Source organism: Seriola aureovittata, chromosome 6, assembly GCF_021018895.1.
Source record: "Seriola aureovittata isolate HTS-2021-v1 ecotype China chromosome 6, ASM2101889v1, whole genome shotgun sequence".
Lineage (NCBI taxonomy): Eukaryota > Metazoa > Chordata > Actinopteri > Carangiformes > Carangidae > Seriola > Seriola aureovittata.
The window spans coordinates 29,048,363-29,066,370 of record NC_079369.1 but is presented as its reverse complement, the minus strand read 5'-3'; the positions used below and the strand labels follow the sequence as shown (position 1 = coordinate 29,066,370).

The window sequence follows — 18,008 nt, the reverse complement described above, 5'->3', positions numbered from 1 at the left end:
TGCTGAATATACAACACATGTAGACCTTCATTGGTTTTAAGTTTGTTTATAGGCATATCGATTTTCTCATTTGTTGAATGATACCATTATATAATTCAAATTATTTATTCCTTAATTAGCCTATTGCAGACAGCCGGTTTTATGTAGTGCTGATGGACAGCTCCTTGAAAACTCTGTAATAGTGAAAGTGTTGCAACATGTTTCAGATGCTGTGTTAGTGACTGTGGAGCTTCTGACCTGCTTCCCCAGCTTTCCGCGGCATGTTTGCCTGTTATTATTGCAACAAAAAATGCTCTGAGAAGCCATTATTTGGCCTCCTATTGTTATGGGGTTGGATGTGGGCCGCCAACATTTTTGACATTTTCAAGTTGGCCATAGGTTTCACATTTGAATTTACATGGGCTTCACACATTACACCACAAAACTGTTCCAAAATCACGTTTCCCATGTGCCAGCAAATGTGTTCCACATATTTCATAAGTGATTTTAACATGTTTACACATGTTAAATTTCACATGTGCAAAAATAACGTGTACATGTGATTAATCAAGTGACATCACAGTCTACAAAGGCTGAATTACCAGTGTTGCCTGTTTCCCGTAATCAATCCATCGCTGGGTGGCAAAGTTGGTGGACTCGGCACAGTTGAAGCCATGGTTGAACCCAGCGTGATAGCCAAATGGGAACGTCACAATAAATTGCCCTGCCTCCTGAGTTACCTGAATACACAACAACACACACAATTACAAGGGTAGGCACCATTTTAGTTGAAACTTTCCACTCTTTTTTTTATCTAATCATTAATTAATCAATTTTCTCCACAAAGTCATAACATCGAGAAGTAAATAAATGGTCACCTTTTCAAATGGGATGCCATATTTCTTCAGGATGGAGGGTGAAATTAAAGTCATCTTGTGGCGCAGGAAGGCCTCACAGCCTTGAGCATTCCCTGGAAAGAAACCTGTAAACACAGGAAACCATCAACACAGATCACATCAGCACCCTTTCTGCTTGTGTTCATGTTTTTTCATTTATATTGTTAAATAAACATGATTACTGTTGGTCTCTGAGGTACTTTCCATACAGAACAGAAGTTCACTGAAAGCAGTTTTGACTTCCTCTTTAAAACCACTGATTATGAGAAGATCAAGAAACTTAACAGTGCGAAAGGTCCATTTTCACAGGGGATTTAAGACAAACACGATAACTACCTGTTGTAAAATATTAAACTGCATCTATGAAGTTCTGCAAGAACCCATGACATACCCTTAGCAAGTCGTTCCAGTCTTTTCCCATGCTCCGGAGGGACAACATACCTGAGGAGCAACAACGTTACAAGTTTATCCATTGTGATGATGGCCTCCTCTGAACACTACAACCTCTGTGAAGCACGTTTTACTTGGGAGCAGACCTCTGCTTGGTTATGGTTGTTTGTTGTTTATCAGAACAAAGACTAAAAGTAAAAGCTCCTCTCAACAACAGTTGGACACTCATCTTCACAAAGGGTCACAGGGTTACTGTAGTAATACATTCATCAGCAATGGCCAATAATACAAAGACATAGATGGGTAGAAAAAAGGTTCATCTTTGTGGGTTTCATCTTCCACAAGAAATGTGTAAGTGTATCTGACACCAGATTACACAATGTTATCCTTCCTGGAATGAATTTAAACCTTCCCAAAAGTGACATGTTTCTTTACTTTGTTAATATCAGTCAGTCAGAGAGACAGACAGACATGCTTTAATAATAATAATAATAATAATAATAATAATAATAATAATAATAATAATACATTTTATTTAAAGGCGCCTTTCTTGGCACTCAAGGACACCGTACACAGTTACACAAATTGAGATTAAAAACACATTAAGAAGAAGCAACAATAAAAATGAAATATAAAAATAAAAACAATACAAAAGTAACAGAGCAATTGGCATCAGATGGAAAAGGCAGTTTTAAACAGATGTGTTTTGAGTTGTGATTTGAAATGGGGGAATGAATGGATATTTCTGAGTTGGGCTGGTAGTAGGTTCCAGAGACGGGGAGCAGAGCAGCTGAATGCTCTACTCCCCATGGTGGTGAGACGGGCGGAGGGGACAGACAGGTGTGTGGAGGAAGACGATCTAAGGGAGCGGGAGGGAGTGGGAACATGAAGGAGGTCGGACAGATATGGGGGGGCGAGGTTGTGGATGGCCTTAAATGTTAATAGAAGGACTTTGAAATGAATACGGAACTGAACCGGTAGCCAGTGGAGCTGTTGGAGGACAGGAGTGATGTGGTGGATGGAGGGGGTACGAGTAATGATACGGACAGCTGAGTTCTGGACCAATTGAAGTTTATGGAGGGATTTAAGAGGGAGGCCGAAGAGGAGAGAGTTACAGTAATCCAGGCGGGAAGTGACGAGGCTGTGGACAAGGATGGCGGCAGTGTGGGGGGTAAGGGAGGGGCGGAGGCGATTAATGTTTCGTAGGTGGAAGTAGGCAGACCGGGTAATGTTACTGATGTGGGATTGAAAGGATAGTGTGCTGTCAAGGATGACACCCAGACTCTTAACCTGGGAGTAGGGTGAAACGGAGGAGTTATCAATGGTGAGAGAAAAACTGTTGGTTTTGGATTTATAGTTAGATTTGATAGTTAGATGTGTGCTTCCTGCTGCAGTCCTGTTTCTGCTCCTCATAACACATTAGTGTCTTTATTTCTTAAGCTGTGTTTCGACCAAAAGGTAACTGCAACCCTCCCTTCCTGCGGACTTTTAATCATGGCTGGTGAAATAAAATGCGGAGAGTACTCGACAAGTCAGAAATGGTCAGCACTGAAGACCAAGTTCCTGAACCTTTGGAAAGTAATACCCCCCCGACCAGGGACTTTTTTGGGGGTCGATCAATTACCCCGGAACTAAATTTAGACCCTGGTTCCTGCGGTGGAAAAACGCATAGTTCCTACAAAAGTTCCTGCCGTGGAAACATGGCTTTAGTGTTTCTTGATAATCAGGAAAGGAGCGGGAAAAAAAATCTGCTCCTGACTTGGACTGGCAAATTACTACTGTCTATGTACTGTCCTGTCCTGCCAGCTAGTGGTGACTGAGGGGTTATGAGTTTTGCACCAGAACAACATGTCACACTGAGTGATAGTAACCATAGTAACAATCCTTGTGCAAAGAGCTACGGTTAACTAAGAAGTGAGGTTACCAAGCAGCTGGGGACTGTTTCAGTTCAATGGCTAATAAAAAAATATATCCATTAAAACATGTCCTTCAGTTACATGAGCCTGTGGTCACTGTGTTTTGTTTTATTGGCGCAGGAAATTTGTGAGGTCCCGCCAGTGAGGGGTGACTGACAGGTTATGAGTTTTGCACAGAACATTTCAGGTCTCATGCTGAATGATAGTAGCCATAGTAACAGCAGGAGAACACATGCTCCATTGCAGTCACAGTCAGCCTTGGTTCAGTTTGTCATTTGCTAAACTAATAAATTAAATATATCCCTTCATCCAAAAGGGGTTCCAGATCAGATCTCTGTTTGTCCCAAACACATTTTCTACCGTCTCCGGGATGATGGGAGGTTGTTAATCTTGAGGTTTAAGTAGATTTTTTTCAAGGTTTCTTTGTAATTCTAGTTTCTATGCCTAATGTTCTCTTGTTCATTCAGTCTTCATTGAATATATTAATAAAAATATAAATATTCATCACTACTTTATACACAGATTCGCTGTGTTGCTGATTGTTCCTGTTCCCAGTGGTTCTGTATTGATACATTTATAATCTGATTGTTGATGTTGCACTGAATCACATGTTTTCTCATCATCTCACTAAATCACTTTATATGTTTCAGGGCATGTAAAATGTTTTTGATTCGTATTCTTGAATCTGCAAGTCACTGTACGTCAGTGGTGAGTCAGGTCTGTTGATAACTTGATCGTTGCTGCTCGTTCAGATGCGGCAATGAGAAATGTGTGACATGTGTGTGCAATATAGTATGAGGGGGTGTCAGAGACTGTACCAGGACTTGGGCTCTCCAAAGTGCAGATAGTTGATGCTGTACAGATCCATGTCTTCAGTGTGCCACGCAAAAGCACTCTTCCACATCCCAAAATACAGGTAGGGTGTGTTGACTCCTTTGATCTTGATCCCACTCTCATTCTCCACAGTGTCCAGAATGGTGTTGAGACGGCCGATGTTCCATTCAGTAACATCCTGCAAAGGAGTGATTCAGCAGCTGTAAGTCACAGTAAGTAACAACCTTTATCTGATCAAGAAAACCAGCATAAAATAGTTGTTCTAGTACAGTGAAGAGATTTAAGTTCCAGTTAGTGGCATTATCCAACTTATTACCACTCACTGGATCGTACAGCGTTCCACTAACATCAGCCCCGTAGAGTGGAGGGTTGAATGTCAGGTTCTTCCAAAACTTCCTCTCCAGCTCGTCAAAGTCCACATATCGGGGGTTGCAGAACCTACAAGGAGAAATGTTTTGAGATATTCAGTGAAAATCATCTGAATATGCAAGAGCGTTCATTTCAAAGTCACTATACCAGGTTGTTTACATTATAATCTTAGAGTAAATGTGTGAAAAACTCTTATCAACGATAATTTAACTATGTATACTGACTTATCCATGTTGGAGGTCTTGCGGAACTCATGGACGGTCATGGGTTTCTTCTGGATGTTGTATTGTGTGAACAGTCCTGACTGGCCGGTCACCACCTGCTGAATGGGAGCAGGAATCACGAGGTCATCAATGTCATCGTACGTCCGTCTAGGCTTCCAGTCTTTAGGGGGAATAACCTGCAGGAGATGAAGAGCACAGGAACTCGTTGACAACAGTGTTTAAAGAGGAGCAGCTCAGAGCAGCAGAGTGGAGAGTGAGACATGACCATTATGTTCAGCTGATGAAAATATGTATAAACATGCACACTTCAATAATTATTTCCAATTGCTTCAACTGCTACATGTGATTTTAGATGCTCCTTCAAGTAGAGTCTGAAATGTAACAGCTGCTGTCTGCACTATTCCCCTAGCTACCAATCACTATCACTCCCGATCCTACATCTTTCATCAAAGCTTCACAAAACTTTGGTACATACCATGTTTGGATGACTATGAACTCTCAGTGACCACTGGGGCCCTTGGCAAAAAATTGCCAGGGGCCCCTCCAATCAGTGTTCATCACCATCATATAATGAATAATCTGACATTAACAAAAAATTTACAAAATTTTTATTTTTTTTCCCCCCAAATGTTCACATCAGTAGGATTGTCAAAATACAAATATCAAAAACATGGAAATGCTTCTAATTTTCAAAATATAGATTATAAAGAACAATAAAAACTAAATAACTTCAGCTGGCACATAACTATCCCACCTTGTAAGGCCAGTGCTCATAAACACATACAGGTTTACTGCACACATATAGGTTTACTGCTGAACAGTGTTTGTAACAGCAATTTTCTTGATAGATTTAGATTCTTTTTTTCATAAAAGCAGTGGGCAACATATATACAGACTTTCTGGACAGACCTTATCTCCTTTTCTTGTCAGAGAATGAGCTCTGATGTGGCTCTGGACTGATGGTGTTTAGTGAATGGGACAGAGCAGCAGCACATTCAGTTGACCAATCACCAGCCAGACAGAGACATGAGTGGCTGTACCTAATTACTGCGTGATCTACTGCACGTCGTGTGATGTAGAGATTCGGTGTCTGGCCAATTTTTCACGTGACACGTCTCACAGACAGAGAAAAGACTAGCTGATGTTTTATTGACATAGCAGCAAGGCTGAATCTGAATATGAAAAAAAATATATATATTTTTTTTACCATTTTAGCAGCTGTATGTGGAGACAGTGAAATTTTACTGACATTTTCTGTTAAAAATAAATCAGAAATTAATTTATAATGAAGAAAAATCCAACATTCCAGTAACCTGCAAACTCTATGTAGAGACAGAGCTGCAGCAGCAGAGACGCAGCACAGACACAGCCAGTGTGAATACACACACACATGCAAGCTGCAGCAGAAACAACACAGCCACCACGCACGTGCAACGCAGGCAGTGTGTTCCTGGCAACATTTTTCCATCTATTCATCAATTTTCTGTACTGCCTGCTATGGCCTTCTAATGACTAACTACTGAGCAAGGGAGGGCTAATAATGATGTCCTGTTTTAGTGTAAAACTGCAGATTATCCCAACTACAAACATGGATTACATTTAAGGAGAGACAATCAATCAGCACAATGTTTCATAATGACCTGACAAAACACAACAGACTCTACTTACTTTTGCCATTCCAGCTTTGTGTGCTCCTTGTGACTCCATATAGGCAATGTACCGGCTGAAGTCCTTGAACTCCTCTTTAGAGGGGGTGAACGTCATTATCCTGGAGGGGATGCTTTGGGCTGGTGTGTCTGTGGTCATCTTGTCTTGGGATTGTTACTCTGACTGGTGGAAAAAACATGGAGATGATCATGAAAACATCCAGGTTACATGTCTGTCAGTTACATGTTTGACAATGTCAGACTCATTTTAAAGAAATACATTTTAAACTCTTTTCAGCATGGGACCCAGTCTGCATCAGTTCACATCACTGGTCTGTCTCAAGTTCAGGTTTCTCTACAGTTAGTGAGGGGGAAACTAGAGGGATATTTCCTGGCCAATTCTCTGTTGTTAACAATTGAAAGTTACTGAAATGTTACTAGATATCATAATAGCCTTAATGCCGTTTAATTAATGCTTAATGCTTTTTCTTCATCCAGACCACATCCAGCTCAAAAACTACCACATCTACACTAATAAAAACCTGGACTTGTTTATCAAGTACACCCAAGAGACTGTTTAAAACCCTATTTCACATTTGTCTTCTTGTTTTTCTCCACCCAGACCATGTTAGACAAGGTACATGAAAAAAAAACATAATTTAGACCACATGAGACCAGGTCCCGCTTTAAAAACCACTACATGCTAACTTGTCAAACCTGAACTAAATAAACAAGCAGATTCCAGAGACCAAAAAATGCATGTTTCTCTTTTTTCACAATCCTAAACATATTTCAACTAAAGACCCAGAGCGCTATTTATAACTCAGTTTCAGATATGTAACCTTTATACAAATATATGTATACTGTACATACATATATTCAGAGGTGGACAAAGTACAAAACTCCAATACAAGTGAAAGTTAAAGTACTGGAGCACTTGGTTTTAAAAATATTAAAGTATTCAAAAGTATATTTAGGAGTTGGCTGTGATTGTTTTTTTCTACTGTGATGAACAGTGTATCACATTTTCAACATAAAATAAAATTAGTACCACTGACTAAAAGAAGGAGTAGGTCATAGAAATGCAGTGGAGTCGAAGTAAAGACTTCTCATTAACCTCCAACAGGACTAAATTAGTTATGTGATGTACAGTTAAAAACCAGAGAAGACGTTTAACTTTTAGGCAGCATGCTGCCGTGACTCCTGACTGATTGAGATTCTCAGCCTGTGATTGGGTGAATACCACGTCCATCTCACCGTGGCCCACTGACAGCGCTGCTCCTCGAAAAAATATTTAGCTAGTCCGCTAGCTAAAATGCTAACTGCACGATAGCATGTTCTGCGTCTCAGGAACTAAAAGTGTACCCAACAAAAACCAAACCACTGTCGTATTCATGACTAAACGGCAACCAATCAGCATTTGCAGACAATGTAAGTCGCGTTGTCAAACCGGATAATAATTTATTGAAAGCAGAAGCAACCGCTAAGTGTGTAGCGGAGTCAGAGATCTGACAGCTGCCTCCGTTCTCAGCTAACCAACTAGCAGACACGGCTTGTTGCTGACCGTCGGTTTCTTGTGCACAAACTTGGAGTTACTGCCTCTATCCCACAACTGAACTCATTCTGAAGTGAGAAACATGAACTTACACACGCCAAAATGTAGACGACTTGTTTTTTTCCTCAGATCACGGGTAGTACAGTAGGAATACAGACATCATCAGTCCGGGTAAGAAAGACAGTCCTCCATTATTCCAGTGACGCATGCTCAGTGTGTGTTTGTTTACATGGAACTCAGAGAGGCGGGGCTTCCGTAGACCCCCTGGCCAATCACAGAGCCTGGTTTTCCAGCCCATGCCTCATATGTGTTTTAGTTGCAGAGATCAGCTGATAAACTAAGATACCCCAGGGTTTCCCAGTCTTTTACTGTATCTACGGTTCTTTTGTCACATTGTATTGTAAACAAATACTGTCTAATTTTATTTTGAAACGTAATCATATGTCTAAAGCGTACCCCCTTTAGCAATAAAAAAAACATGATTAGATGTATTATAACACCATCCAACCCCCCATTCTTAAACACAAGCTTGAAGGGATGGGGGTGGATCCCTGCTTCACATCCTGGATTGTGGATTACCTGACAAGACGACCACAGTACGTCAGGCTGGGTAACTGTCTCAGGGACAGTGATGAGCAGCACTGGGGCTCCACAGGGGACTGTTCTGGCTCCGATCCTGTTCACCCTGTATACAGCCGACTTTAAATACAACTCTGAGTCCTGCTACATCCTGAAATACTCGGATGACACAGCTATTGTGGCGCATATCAGGAATGGGCAGGAAGAGGAGTACAGGGATCTGACTATGGCCTTCAATGAATGGAGCGACAAGAACTGCCTCCTTCTGAACACCTCCAAGACTAAGGAGATGGTCATGTACTCTCGGAAGTCTAGGCCCACCTTTCAGCCAGTCAACATTCGAGGGAAGGACATTGAGGTGTTGCACACTTATAAATACCTAGGTGTGCACCTGGACAGTAAACTGGACTGGTCCCTGAACACGGATGCCATCTATCTTTCCTCAGGAAGCTCAGGTCCTTTGATGTCTGCAGTGAAATGCTGCACATGTTTTATCAGTCAGTGGTGGCCAGTGGACTCTTTTATGCTGCAATCTGCTGGGGCAGCAGCATGTCCGACATGAACACAAGAGACTGGACAAGCTGGTCAAAAAGGCTGGGTCTGTGCTTGGCAGGAGTCTGGACTCACTCAGGACTGTTGTGGAGAGCCACATGCAATGTAAGATGGAGGCCATCTTGGACAATGCCAACCATCCTCTCCACAGCATTCTGGCAGGACAGAGAAGCAGCTACAGCTGCAGCAAACATCTCATCTCACTGCACTGTGGAACAGAGAGGTTCAGGAGATCCTTTTTCCCCCACTGCCATCAGGCTATACAAACACCTCAGCCAAAGGGAGTGGACTAATCTAATTATTATTGGCTATTATTATTATGGGCTGATGAGGAGGTGTGGCAGAGTGGAGAATGAGATGGAGGCGGGGTGAGTGGAAAAACACCAGAGAGATCAGGTAGGAGCAGAGGTGGATTGTGACAACCTCTGAAAGTCTATGACCATCTCCTTGGTCTTGGAGGTGTTCATAAGGAGGCAGTTCTTCTTGTTCCATTCACTGAAGGCCATGGTCAGATCCCTGTACTCCTCTTCCTGCCCGTTCCTGATACACGCCACCAAAGCTGTGTCATCTGAGTATTTTCTGGATGTGGCAGGACACAGAGTTGTATTTAAAGTCGGCCGTATACAGGGTGAACAGGATCGGAGCCAGAACAGTCCCCTGTGGACTATTGGCAGGAAGGGAGAGAAAGCAGACCAAGGGCTCACTGTCTCTCCACTTGTCTGAGGCTGAAGGTCTGCTGGGTTGCTTGCTTCCTCACAGTCATTTGAAAACTTTTAACGCATCACCAGATGGAGATCAGAGCCACCATCATGGACTGGGCTGGTGACACAATTTAGCCCTCAGGATGCCCAACTGCCTTTAGACACAGCATCGGATTAGACAATGGGCTGTCCACGGCCTGAATTTATTTATTTATTAATTGATTTGTTTATCTGACATGGACAATAGATGTCAATGAATCAGTACAAAATACACAATGTAAACATGCTGGATTGTAGCAAAAATGCTAATTTAAATCTGTAGTCCCTTGGGAGGTAACATAAAACAAAACATTACAAGTCACATATAAAATACACACAAACAAAACATTACAAGTCACATATAAAATACACAAAAAAAAAAAAAAAACCAAATACATTCCGCTGCATACCAAGTTAGAAATGATCACAGATCTGGTTTGACTCCAGCCAGTGTTTGAGATGGGTCTTAAAGGTGACACTCCCTTATTGCAAGTGGTATAGATCATCATTCCAATATTTACTTCCCTTTACTGACAGCAGTTTGTCCAAGTGTGGTGGACCTCACAGCCCCCTCTAGTGGTTACCCTCAAGCCAATGTCACTGTCAGCCCTCTGTTTAATGAACTCATTTAAAGGTGGTGGGGTCTATGCAAAACCTTATAAATAAAACAAGCATACATACAAAATATTTAAGTTCCCCTCCTCTTTCCTGTATATTGCAATGATGAAATTAAGTCTGTATTATTAAATTATAATTATAATAATTATTATTATTATTTAAAACGTTTATGGCTTTCTTGAAAAGTGATTCAATTGATTTAAGTTCAGTGTTGTTTCTCCCCTAAATGACCAGCTGTTAAAACAATACTCAATGTATGAAAAAATAATTGACAACGGAGAAACAACACAGCATTAACTGAGAGAAATTGCCTTGTTTAAAAGTTTAATTACAGTTTACGCTGTTGACCTTTAATTTAACTATTTTGGTACCAGGTATGTCACCTGTAATTGCTTTTCAAAATACGTAAATACTATCAAACAGACTTTATTTGTATAGCAACAATGTAACGAGAAGTGCTTTACAGTATAAAAGCAATACATCCACCCCATCTCATAAATTTACACTGAAGAAACACTGAAGACTGGAAAGCAGAGATAAAGATAGAGTGACAAAGATAAAATAATAAAATACTAAAACAGAAATATAAGTGAGAAAAACCAGAAATAAAAGGTAGGATATTAGAAATCAAATAAGAATGAAAACAAAATCGTAAAGATAAAAAATGGTAGTAGTATGGTATTAAAAGTATGGTATTAAAAGTAAAACAATCCAGAAAGTAATCATAGCATAAAAGGACATACCAGTAAAACTGCTTAAAATATATAAGTAAATCAAAAGATAAATAGATAAAAAATTTAATTAAAAGCCAGACTGAAAAGATAGGTCTTTTTTTTTTAAATATCAACACTTTCCAACACTTGCATTTTTATACCAGATTTCTTTAAATGGATTTTGGCGTGACGCTCTCTCCTTACACAGCTGGGCGTATCGGGTACCTCACACCGCAGGCTTCACGGAGCCTTATGGAGGGGAGAGGGACATGGTCTGCCCCTCAAGTATATGTTGATAAAATGCAGAGATACTTATGAATACTGGAATGTTTTCGTGTAACGTTAACATTGATCAATGCATATCAGAAGCTCGGTGTCCAGCGCGTCGGCAGGAAGTACCGACGGATCTGAAGTCAGCTTGAAAATTAACGGTCCCCGTTCGGTAAGACTCACAGAATGGATCGCTTGCTAGCGTAGCCAGCTAGTCATGTTTATTGGCTACTGGTTATATTAACGTTCAGCCACTTTCCTTATGTCTCTGCCGTCACATTAATGTCGTGTGTTGAAGGACAGGGGGTTTTACCACTCCCACCGCCAACAGCCTGAAGGGACATCAACTGTTAGCGGTGGTTACTAAGGTAGCTAACGTGATTGCGGCTAATAGGCTATCATTACTGTGACTGGTAGCCAAACGCAGTTAATGAGTTAGCTGCTAGCTGCAGTAACATGCTCTACGTCATGGTGGTGTTGTCCTTATTACTCTACAGCGTCCACTATTCATTTTCTCTTCGGTACATAAGTCATGACACCTCACAAAACTTCACTGAAAGTTCGGTGGAAATTGAATTATCTAACGTGACGTTTGTGGTTAACCCCATTAACCAGACAATAGTTAACCCTATTGACTTAATGTTAGTGGCTGACCCTGTTAACCCTATTAACCTGATGTTATTGGTTAACACAATTAACCTGATAGTGGTTAACTCCTTTAAACCAACGTTAGTAGTTAATTGTCAGTAATTATTAATTGTCAATTTGAAAACACACAAGCTGCAAATATTGACAACACAACAGAACTGATAACAAAAAAGAACACAATGATATATTGAAATCATCTAAATTTATTCTTTAGCTAATAAACTCACACACAGCCAAGGTATTTCCTGTAAGGTTGGCTAAGAAGTGACGTTACCAAGCAGCTGGTGACTACTTCAGTTAAATGTTAAATAAAAAACACATCCATTATCAATTGTCCTTCAGTTATCTCAGACTCAGGGTGTGCAGGCCTCTTGATGTCACTCTGTGTTTAGTTTAAAGTAGGGCTGGATGATATGCAAAAAATATCATATGGCGATTATTTTTGGAAGATACATTTAAATGCATTTAATTTTCATTGAAAAATATATAAAATGATAATGATGTGATTTTTGTTGGGTCTTGTACCAAACAAACGTGTTCCTTTATTTCTGGAGAATATGTTTTGTAGTCCGGCGTGTCTCTGTAGCACCGCAACACTTATGCCACTAACAATGAACAACAATGTGACACATTTTATGGCCATACTGCAATTTCAATTTTATTTTGATTAATTGTGCATCCCTAATTCACAGCATGCATTTTGATGGAATACAGTAGATCAAAGAGAGTGAAGGAGACATATATATTAGCTGATGTTAGGAACCGAAATACCAACAAAAAACTACTGCTACATAAAGTCTATGGACACCTTCTGTGATGTCCAGGTGTTTCTATTATTTTGTCCACCCCATTTATATCAGTGAAGGTAGGCTAAATAGGAGGATTTTTCTGCAGGGCAGTTGTATTAGACTGTATTAGTTTTAGCTAAATGTACCTAAAAAACTAATTTTAACTAATAACCAATTTGTAATTATCAGTTGTATCCACAAGCTGACTGGAATTTATATTTAACCCCCCCCCCCCCCATTCTAGAGCTGATGTACTGTGGTAAGCAGAGTGTCTCATTTCCAGTTGCCAGTATTTCTGTGGTGCTGTCTGCGTGTTTTGCTGCTCTATCTCAACCTAGTTAATGTAGCTTTTTTTCTTCATTATGGTGGTTAATTATCCGCTGTGCAAGGGCTGGGCAATTAACCGAAAACGTATCAAAACCAACATTTGTTTTTGCAACTTCACCGTAGAGGATTGTGATGTCCATTACAACTTCAGTGATGTCTTCTGTCTTACCTTTGACACACATCTCTGCTCGTTCAGTGGAGCTGCTCTAGTCTGTTCCAGTCTGTGAACACAGATGGTATTACCTCAATTATTTTAGTAAAATCTTTATGTAAGCACAGTTATCAGAACATTCTGGCAGGACAGAGAAGAAGCTACAGAAGCAAATAATAACTAACTAATAACTAATCTAATTATTATTGTTTATTAGTAACTGTTTTTATTATTATTATTATCAACAATGAGCTAATGGACACATGGATTTCCCCTAGGGGATAAATAAAGTATCTATCTATCTATCTATCTATGTGAAATACTTGAAATGAGAAAAGAATATTTATTTTATTATCATTTTATTATTGGAGTACCCTCCAGTTCAATGTGAAAATGAATAATAAACATTGGAAAAATACTATTGAATTGTACTCTTTTAATTTTACTTCAGTCAGTTGTTGACTACATACAGACATTGATACAGCTACTGGGCTTCTTCAAGATATATGGCACTCCCGTCATAATCCATGTTAGACATTATAATGTTCTGGACCTTTGCTTGAGGAAATCTTCTCTAACTGGACCTTTTTTAATTTTAATTGAATACCCCTGTTCTAGTCGAACATTTGAATGTGGACATGACACAGGACAAGCCTCCACCCTGCCTCCCAGCTTATAGATAATAAAGTCTCTCCTCAGGAAAACAGCACTGTAGATGAATTTGATACTTCTGTTGACTGCAGAATCACAGACCTTCAGCGTCTGGGTGATTGTATTAACTAATAACATGCTGTGTTTGAGTGCAGGTCTAACCAGTTTATTTTCTGTTTAAACAGGCTCCTGTGTGGGATGTGCCATGTACTCTAGCTGGAGATGAGAATGAAACCCAGTCGCAACCTCCTCCTGGGCCTGTGCTCCATGCTGGCCCTGGGATTCCTCTACTACTCGTCAGGGAGAATCAGTTTACAAGGCTGGGGCCACAAATCAAGTGAGTCTTCCTCCATTAAGTTAATGTAATGTACAGTGTGATGTTTGTTAACTTATTTCATTGACCAGTGGCAACTGCAGCAACAGTGATAGAATTCATCTCCTCTACACAAGTGACTGACACAGCCAGTGGCACAATAAGTGTTAGGCAGAAGAAAAGACAGGAGTCTAGTCTGAGTGTATTCAGCAGGAAAATGGTGTATAGCTTTGTTTTTTGCTCTTGTTTCATCAGAAGCACTTATGAAAGTAATCAAAATCCTTGTCAGATCAGATCTACAACATTTATTGAGCCAACTAAAGAGAAAAACTGCTCAAATTAAAATATATCTGCTTTTGAATTTACTGCCGTACTGACCATTTCTAATCTCACACTCTCTATATAGCATATACAGCATATACTGTATATGTGTATGCTAACTTGTAGTTGTAGAGAGTGGAATGTGAAAAATAGATATACAGTTCAATCAATGCAAACTGAACAGCATTAAATGACAGCTGCCTTACTTAATAATGTTGGGTATTGGTTGATCATTTGTTTGAGACCATAACTCCTAGTTTTTCTTCTTCTTGTCTACAAATCATCAGATAGTTTTACCTCTGTTTGATGCTAAATGATTCAGGTACTGTGTGACACGATGGTGCAATGGTTAGTCTCCTGATGGGTTTTGTTGGCTCAAAAGTATTTACTCCTCTGGCCCCAATAGGACAGAAACAGAAAGTGAAAAGGGCATTATAGAACAAAACCAAATGTCACCTAAAATCAACATTACAACCAATTACCACATTTACCTCAGTAACAATTAACAAGCAGTAGGGTGTGATTAGTCACCATAATCAACTACGTCAACTATGAAAATAAGTTGACATCAGTATTTTAAGTCGACGAATTGTTTCCCAAACATTAATGATTTGTGGGGGCCGGTCACTATTAACCGCCATATATTTATTTTCTATTTATCATTTATGGTAACACTGGTTCTCTGTCCTCTGCTCTGCTCTCTCCGCTCCCTGGGAGAGGTGGGGCTGCAGGAACACACACAGACACACTATGGAACGCAGATTGGTCCAACCACGTTCCGTCGCCTCTAACATGGCAACAGCATAAAAAGTGAGCTCCCTGACGTCGAGATTAAAAAGCCCTATATAACTGAGAGTTTAAAACGTGAGAGACATTGTGAAGTTTTATTTAAAAGGGCATTTGATTTTGACTAGAGGAAGACATAGGAAACCGTCGGAAAAATTGAAGTTAAATACCGAGGAAGACTCAGCTCAAACTGAGTTAGCAACAGAGCTAGCTGAATTAGCGGAAGTGCCTTTACACAAACAGGTGCACCTGCTAAGCTTAACAATGAGCCAAGTGAGTGAGCGGGAGAGACAAGCCAGAGTGACCCAAGCAAAGATGGCGAACAGATCGCCGAAATCATGGCAAACTTGGAAAATTCAGAAGCCCTCAAGGAAGTATAGATGAGAAGACGAATCAGGAAATTAAGGAGATAAGAAAAGAGATAAATGATACCCATGCACAGGAGATTGGAAAAAAAATTGTATGTAATGTACATGAAACAAAGCTATCACCAAACAGGATGCAAATCTGCAACATTGCTGACTTACACCCTAAAAAAGCAGGCAATCAATACTATTTACAAAATAAGAGACCCTCATAGTAAATCAACAAGATATGAGACTAAGGACATACATAGCTGAAACATATTACCAAAAAAATGATATAACCAACCAATAGTTAATAATAGAGTCCGGATCGACTTGTTTCTACAATCTTTAAATTTACCAAGAGTATCAGAAGAACACAATAGAGCTCTAACTGCAGAAATTACAGCAGAAGAAATAAACACAGCGATTTCAAAACTAAAGGCTAACAAGTCCCCGGGCACGGATAGGACACCTTGGAGTGGTACAAATCAGTCAGGGGATCTTTGATCCTTCTGCTACGAAATACATTTAATTGGGTGCTGAATGAGGGAGAAATTCCAAATTCGTGGAGGGAAGCCATCTTTTCTGTAATTCCAGGAGGCAGGAAGGAAGAGATAAGACTGACTGTTCTAATTACAGACCTATAAGTGATCAAGATTACAGCTTTCTTACTGCTATACAAGCCAGATGTTTAGAAAAAAATCTACCCAAAATAATTCATTTGGAGCAGACAGATTTTATTAAACATGTGTAGTAATGCAACATATAACCACAGAACAGGTAGAAGCAGGGCTGTAAACTAACGGTCGCCACTCACCAAATGCGACTAAAATATTCCCCTGGCGACTTAATTTTGGAGGGCTACATGCCATGGGGCAGGTAAATGTTTGTCACAATATAGCAAAACATTGCTGCTATAAAATGCCTAGACATTTTTGGAGGTGCACGTTGACGGACGCAGAGGCTCTGTGTCGGGGGTTCACGTCCACGCAGAGGCTCTGTGTCGTGACGGCGTCGACTTGACGCAGTAGTATAAATCAGCCTTCACGCGTCACCACCAGACCAGTGTGGTTCTGGCGCAGCAATGTGGAGGCACATACCCGGTGTAACTGACCCAAAAAGAAAGAGTTCAGAGGAGATAGATGGAAAGGAGGATGAAAAAGGTGAAACGTCAAAGAAAAAAGCAAAAGTAAGAAACTTCAATGAGAAATGGAAGATTCAGAGGGAATGGCTGCAGTACGAGGAGGCGGCCGGTATCATGTTTTGTTCAGTTTGTAGAAAATATGCTAAAGAAAAGCAGCGCACCAATTCATTTATGGTTGGCAATAAAACGATGAAACTCGAGACCATCCGAGAGCACGAAGCAAGTAAATGTCACACTGTTTGCAAATCAGTGTCTCAGGCTCAGTCCGAGCCTCTCTTCACTCAACCTGCCGCCTGACTATATGCATGGTTGTGCGAAGAGGGTGTCTGCTGAAGACAGTGATGATGAGTTCTGATTAGATCATGCACTGATCCACTTTGTTCTGTTCTATTTTTTTTTTTAATTTTCCTTGAATTTTGTTATTATCATTTTTTATCAGAACAGGAGGTTAACTGGTACTGGCACTGTCCATGTTCGCAATGTTTTGAATATTCAAAACATTAAAAATGTATTTTGAATAATATTTTGGTCTCTTTGCTCTTTGCTCTCTCTTCTAAGTATATATTGCTGTAGAATACTGTTATCTCAATGAAAAGTACTGAAACAGATGTACAGTATATGTAACAAAAAGAGGCAATTTATTACTTGGCCGGTAAAAAATGTACTTGGCCGCTAGATTTTTTTCATCTACCGGTCCCCTTGGCAGGTGAGCCAAAAAGTTAGTTAACAGCCCTGGGTAGAAGCAATAGTGGTAGGCCTAGACACAGAAAAGGCCTTTGACTCATGGGACTTCTTATTTAGGGTATTAGAGCTGTTTCATTTCCATGAAGTGTTTATCAAGACCATACAGGCCTTGTATAATAAACCAACAGCTAGGATCAGGATTAATGGGAGTCTCTCAAATTCTATCACACTAGAACGTGGATGTCGTCAGGGTTGATTAGCGTCCAGAAGAGTCCTCTTCTTTTCGCCATTTTTTTCAACAATCTCTGAGCCGATGGATAAAACAAAATTAAAATATTATGGGGATAGACATGGAGGGGGGTGAGCAAAAGATAGCTTTATTCGCGGACGGTGTCCTGATATATTTATCGAGACCTTCCTATCCTGGAGAGAATATGGATAGAAAAATATTACAAGGTTTTTACAGAGCTTTTTAATATCTTTTGTCCTTGTACCTGATAAATACTCTCATAAAGTCATTAACTCATAAAGTTGTCTGCTGCTGCCCGAGGATTTACACTGAATAAG

General features: G+C 40.1%; 2 protein-coding genes across 3 annotated transcripts in view; one reads left to right on the top strand and one right to left on the bottom strand.

Annotated features, from left to right (window-relative positions):
- kdm4aa (lysine (K)-specific demethylase 4A, genome duplicate a) overlaps positions 1–8,009 on the bottom strand; it is a 28,583-nt gene extending 20,574 nt beyond the window's left edge. For both annotated transcript variants that reach the window (XM_056378521.1, XM_056378522.1), the window contains exons 1-8: positions 7,902–8,009; positions 6,277–6,438; positions 4,609–4,784; positions 4,339–4,453; positions 4,000–4,193; positions 1,267–1,316; positions 858–961; positions 582–719 (exon numbers count right to left, since the gene is read on the bottom strand). In XM_056378521.1, the coding sequence (XP_056234496.1) occupies positions 582–719; positions 858–961; positions 1,267–1,316; positions 4,000–4,193; positions 4,339–4,453; positions 4,609–4,784; positions 6,277–6,414 (915 nt within the window). In that variant the 5' untranslated portion in view covers positions 6,415–6,438; positions 7,902–8,009. The remainder of the gene's footprint in view (positions 1–581; positions 720–857; positions 962–1,266; positions 1,317–3,999; positions 4,194–4,338; positions 4,454–4,608; positions 4,785–6,276; positions 6,439–7,901) is intronic.
- A 3,226-nt stretch (positions 8,010–11,235) lies between these two features.
- The window catches only part of st3gal3a (ST3 beta-galactoside alpha-2,3-sialyltransferase 3a), a 58,661-nt gene continuing 51,888 nt past the window's right edge, over positions 11,236–18,008 (top strand). Inside the window, exons 1-2 of the mRNA XM_056378213.1 lie at positions 11,236–11,453; positions 14,032–14,183. Coding sequence (XP_056234188.1) covers positions 14,069–14,183 — 115 coding nt within the window. The 5' untranslated portion in view covers positions 11,236–11,453; positions 14,032–14,068. The remainder of the gene's footprint in view (positions 11,454–14,031; positions 14,184–18,008) is intronic.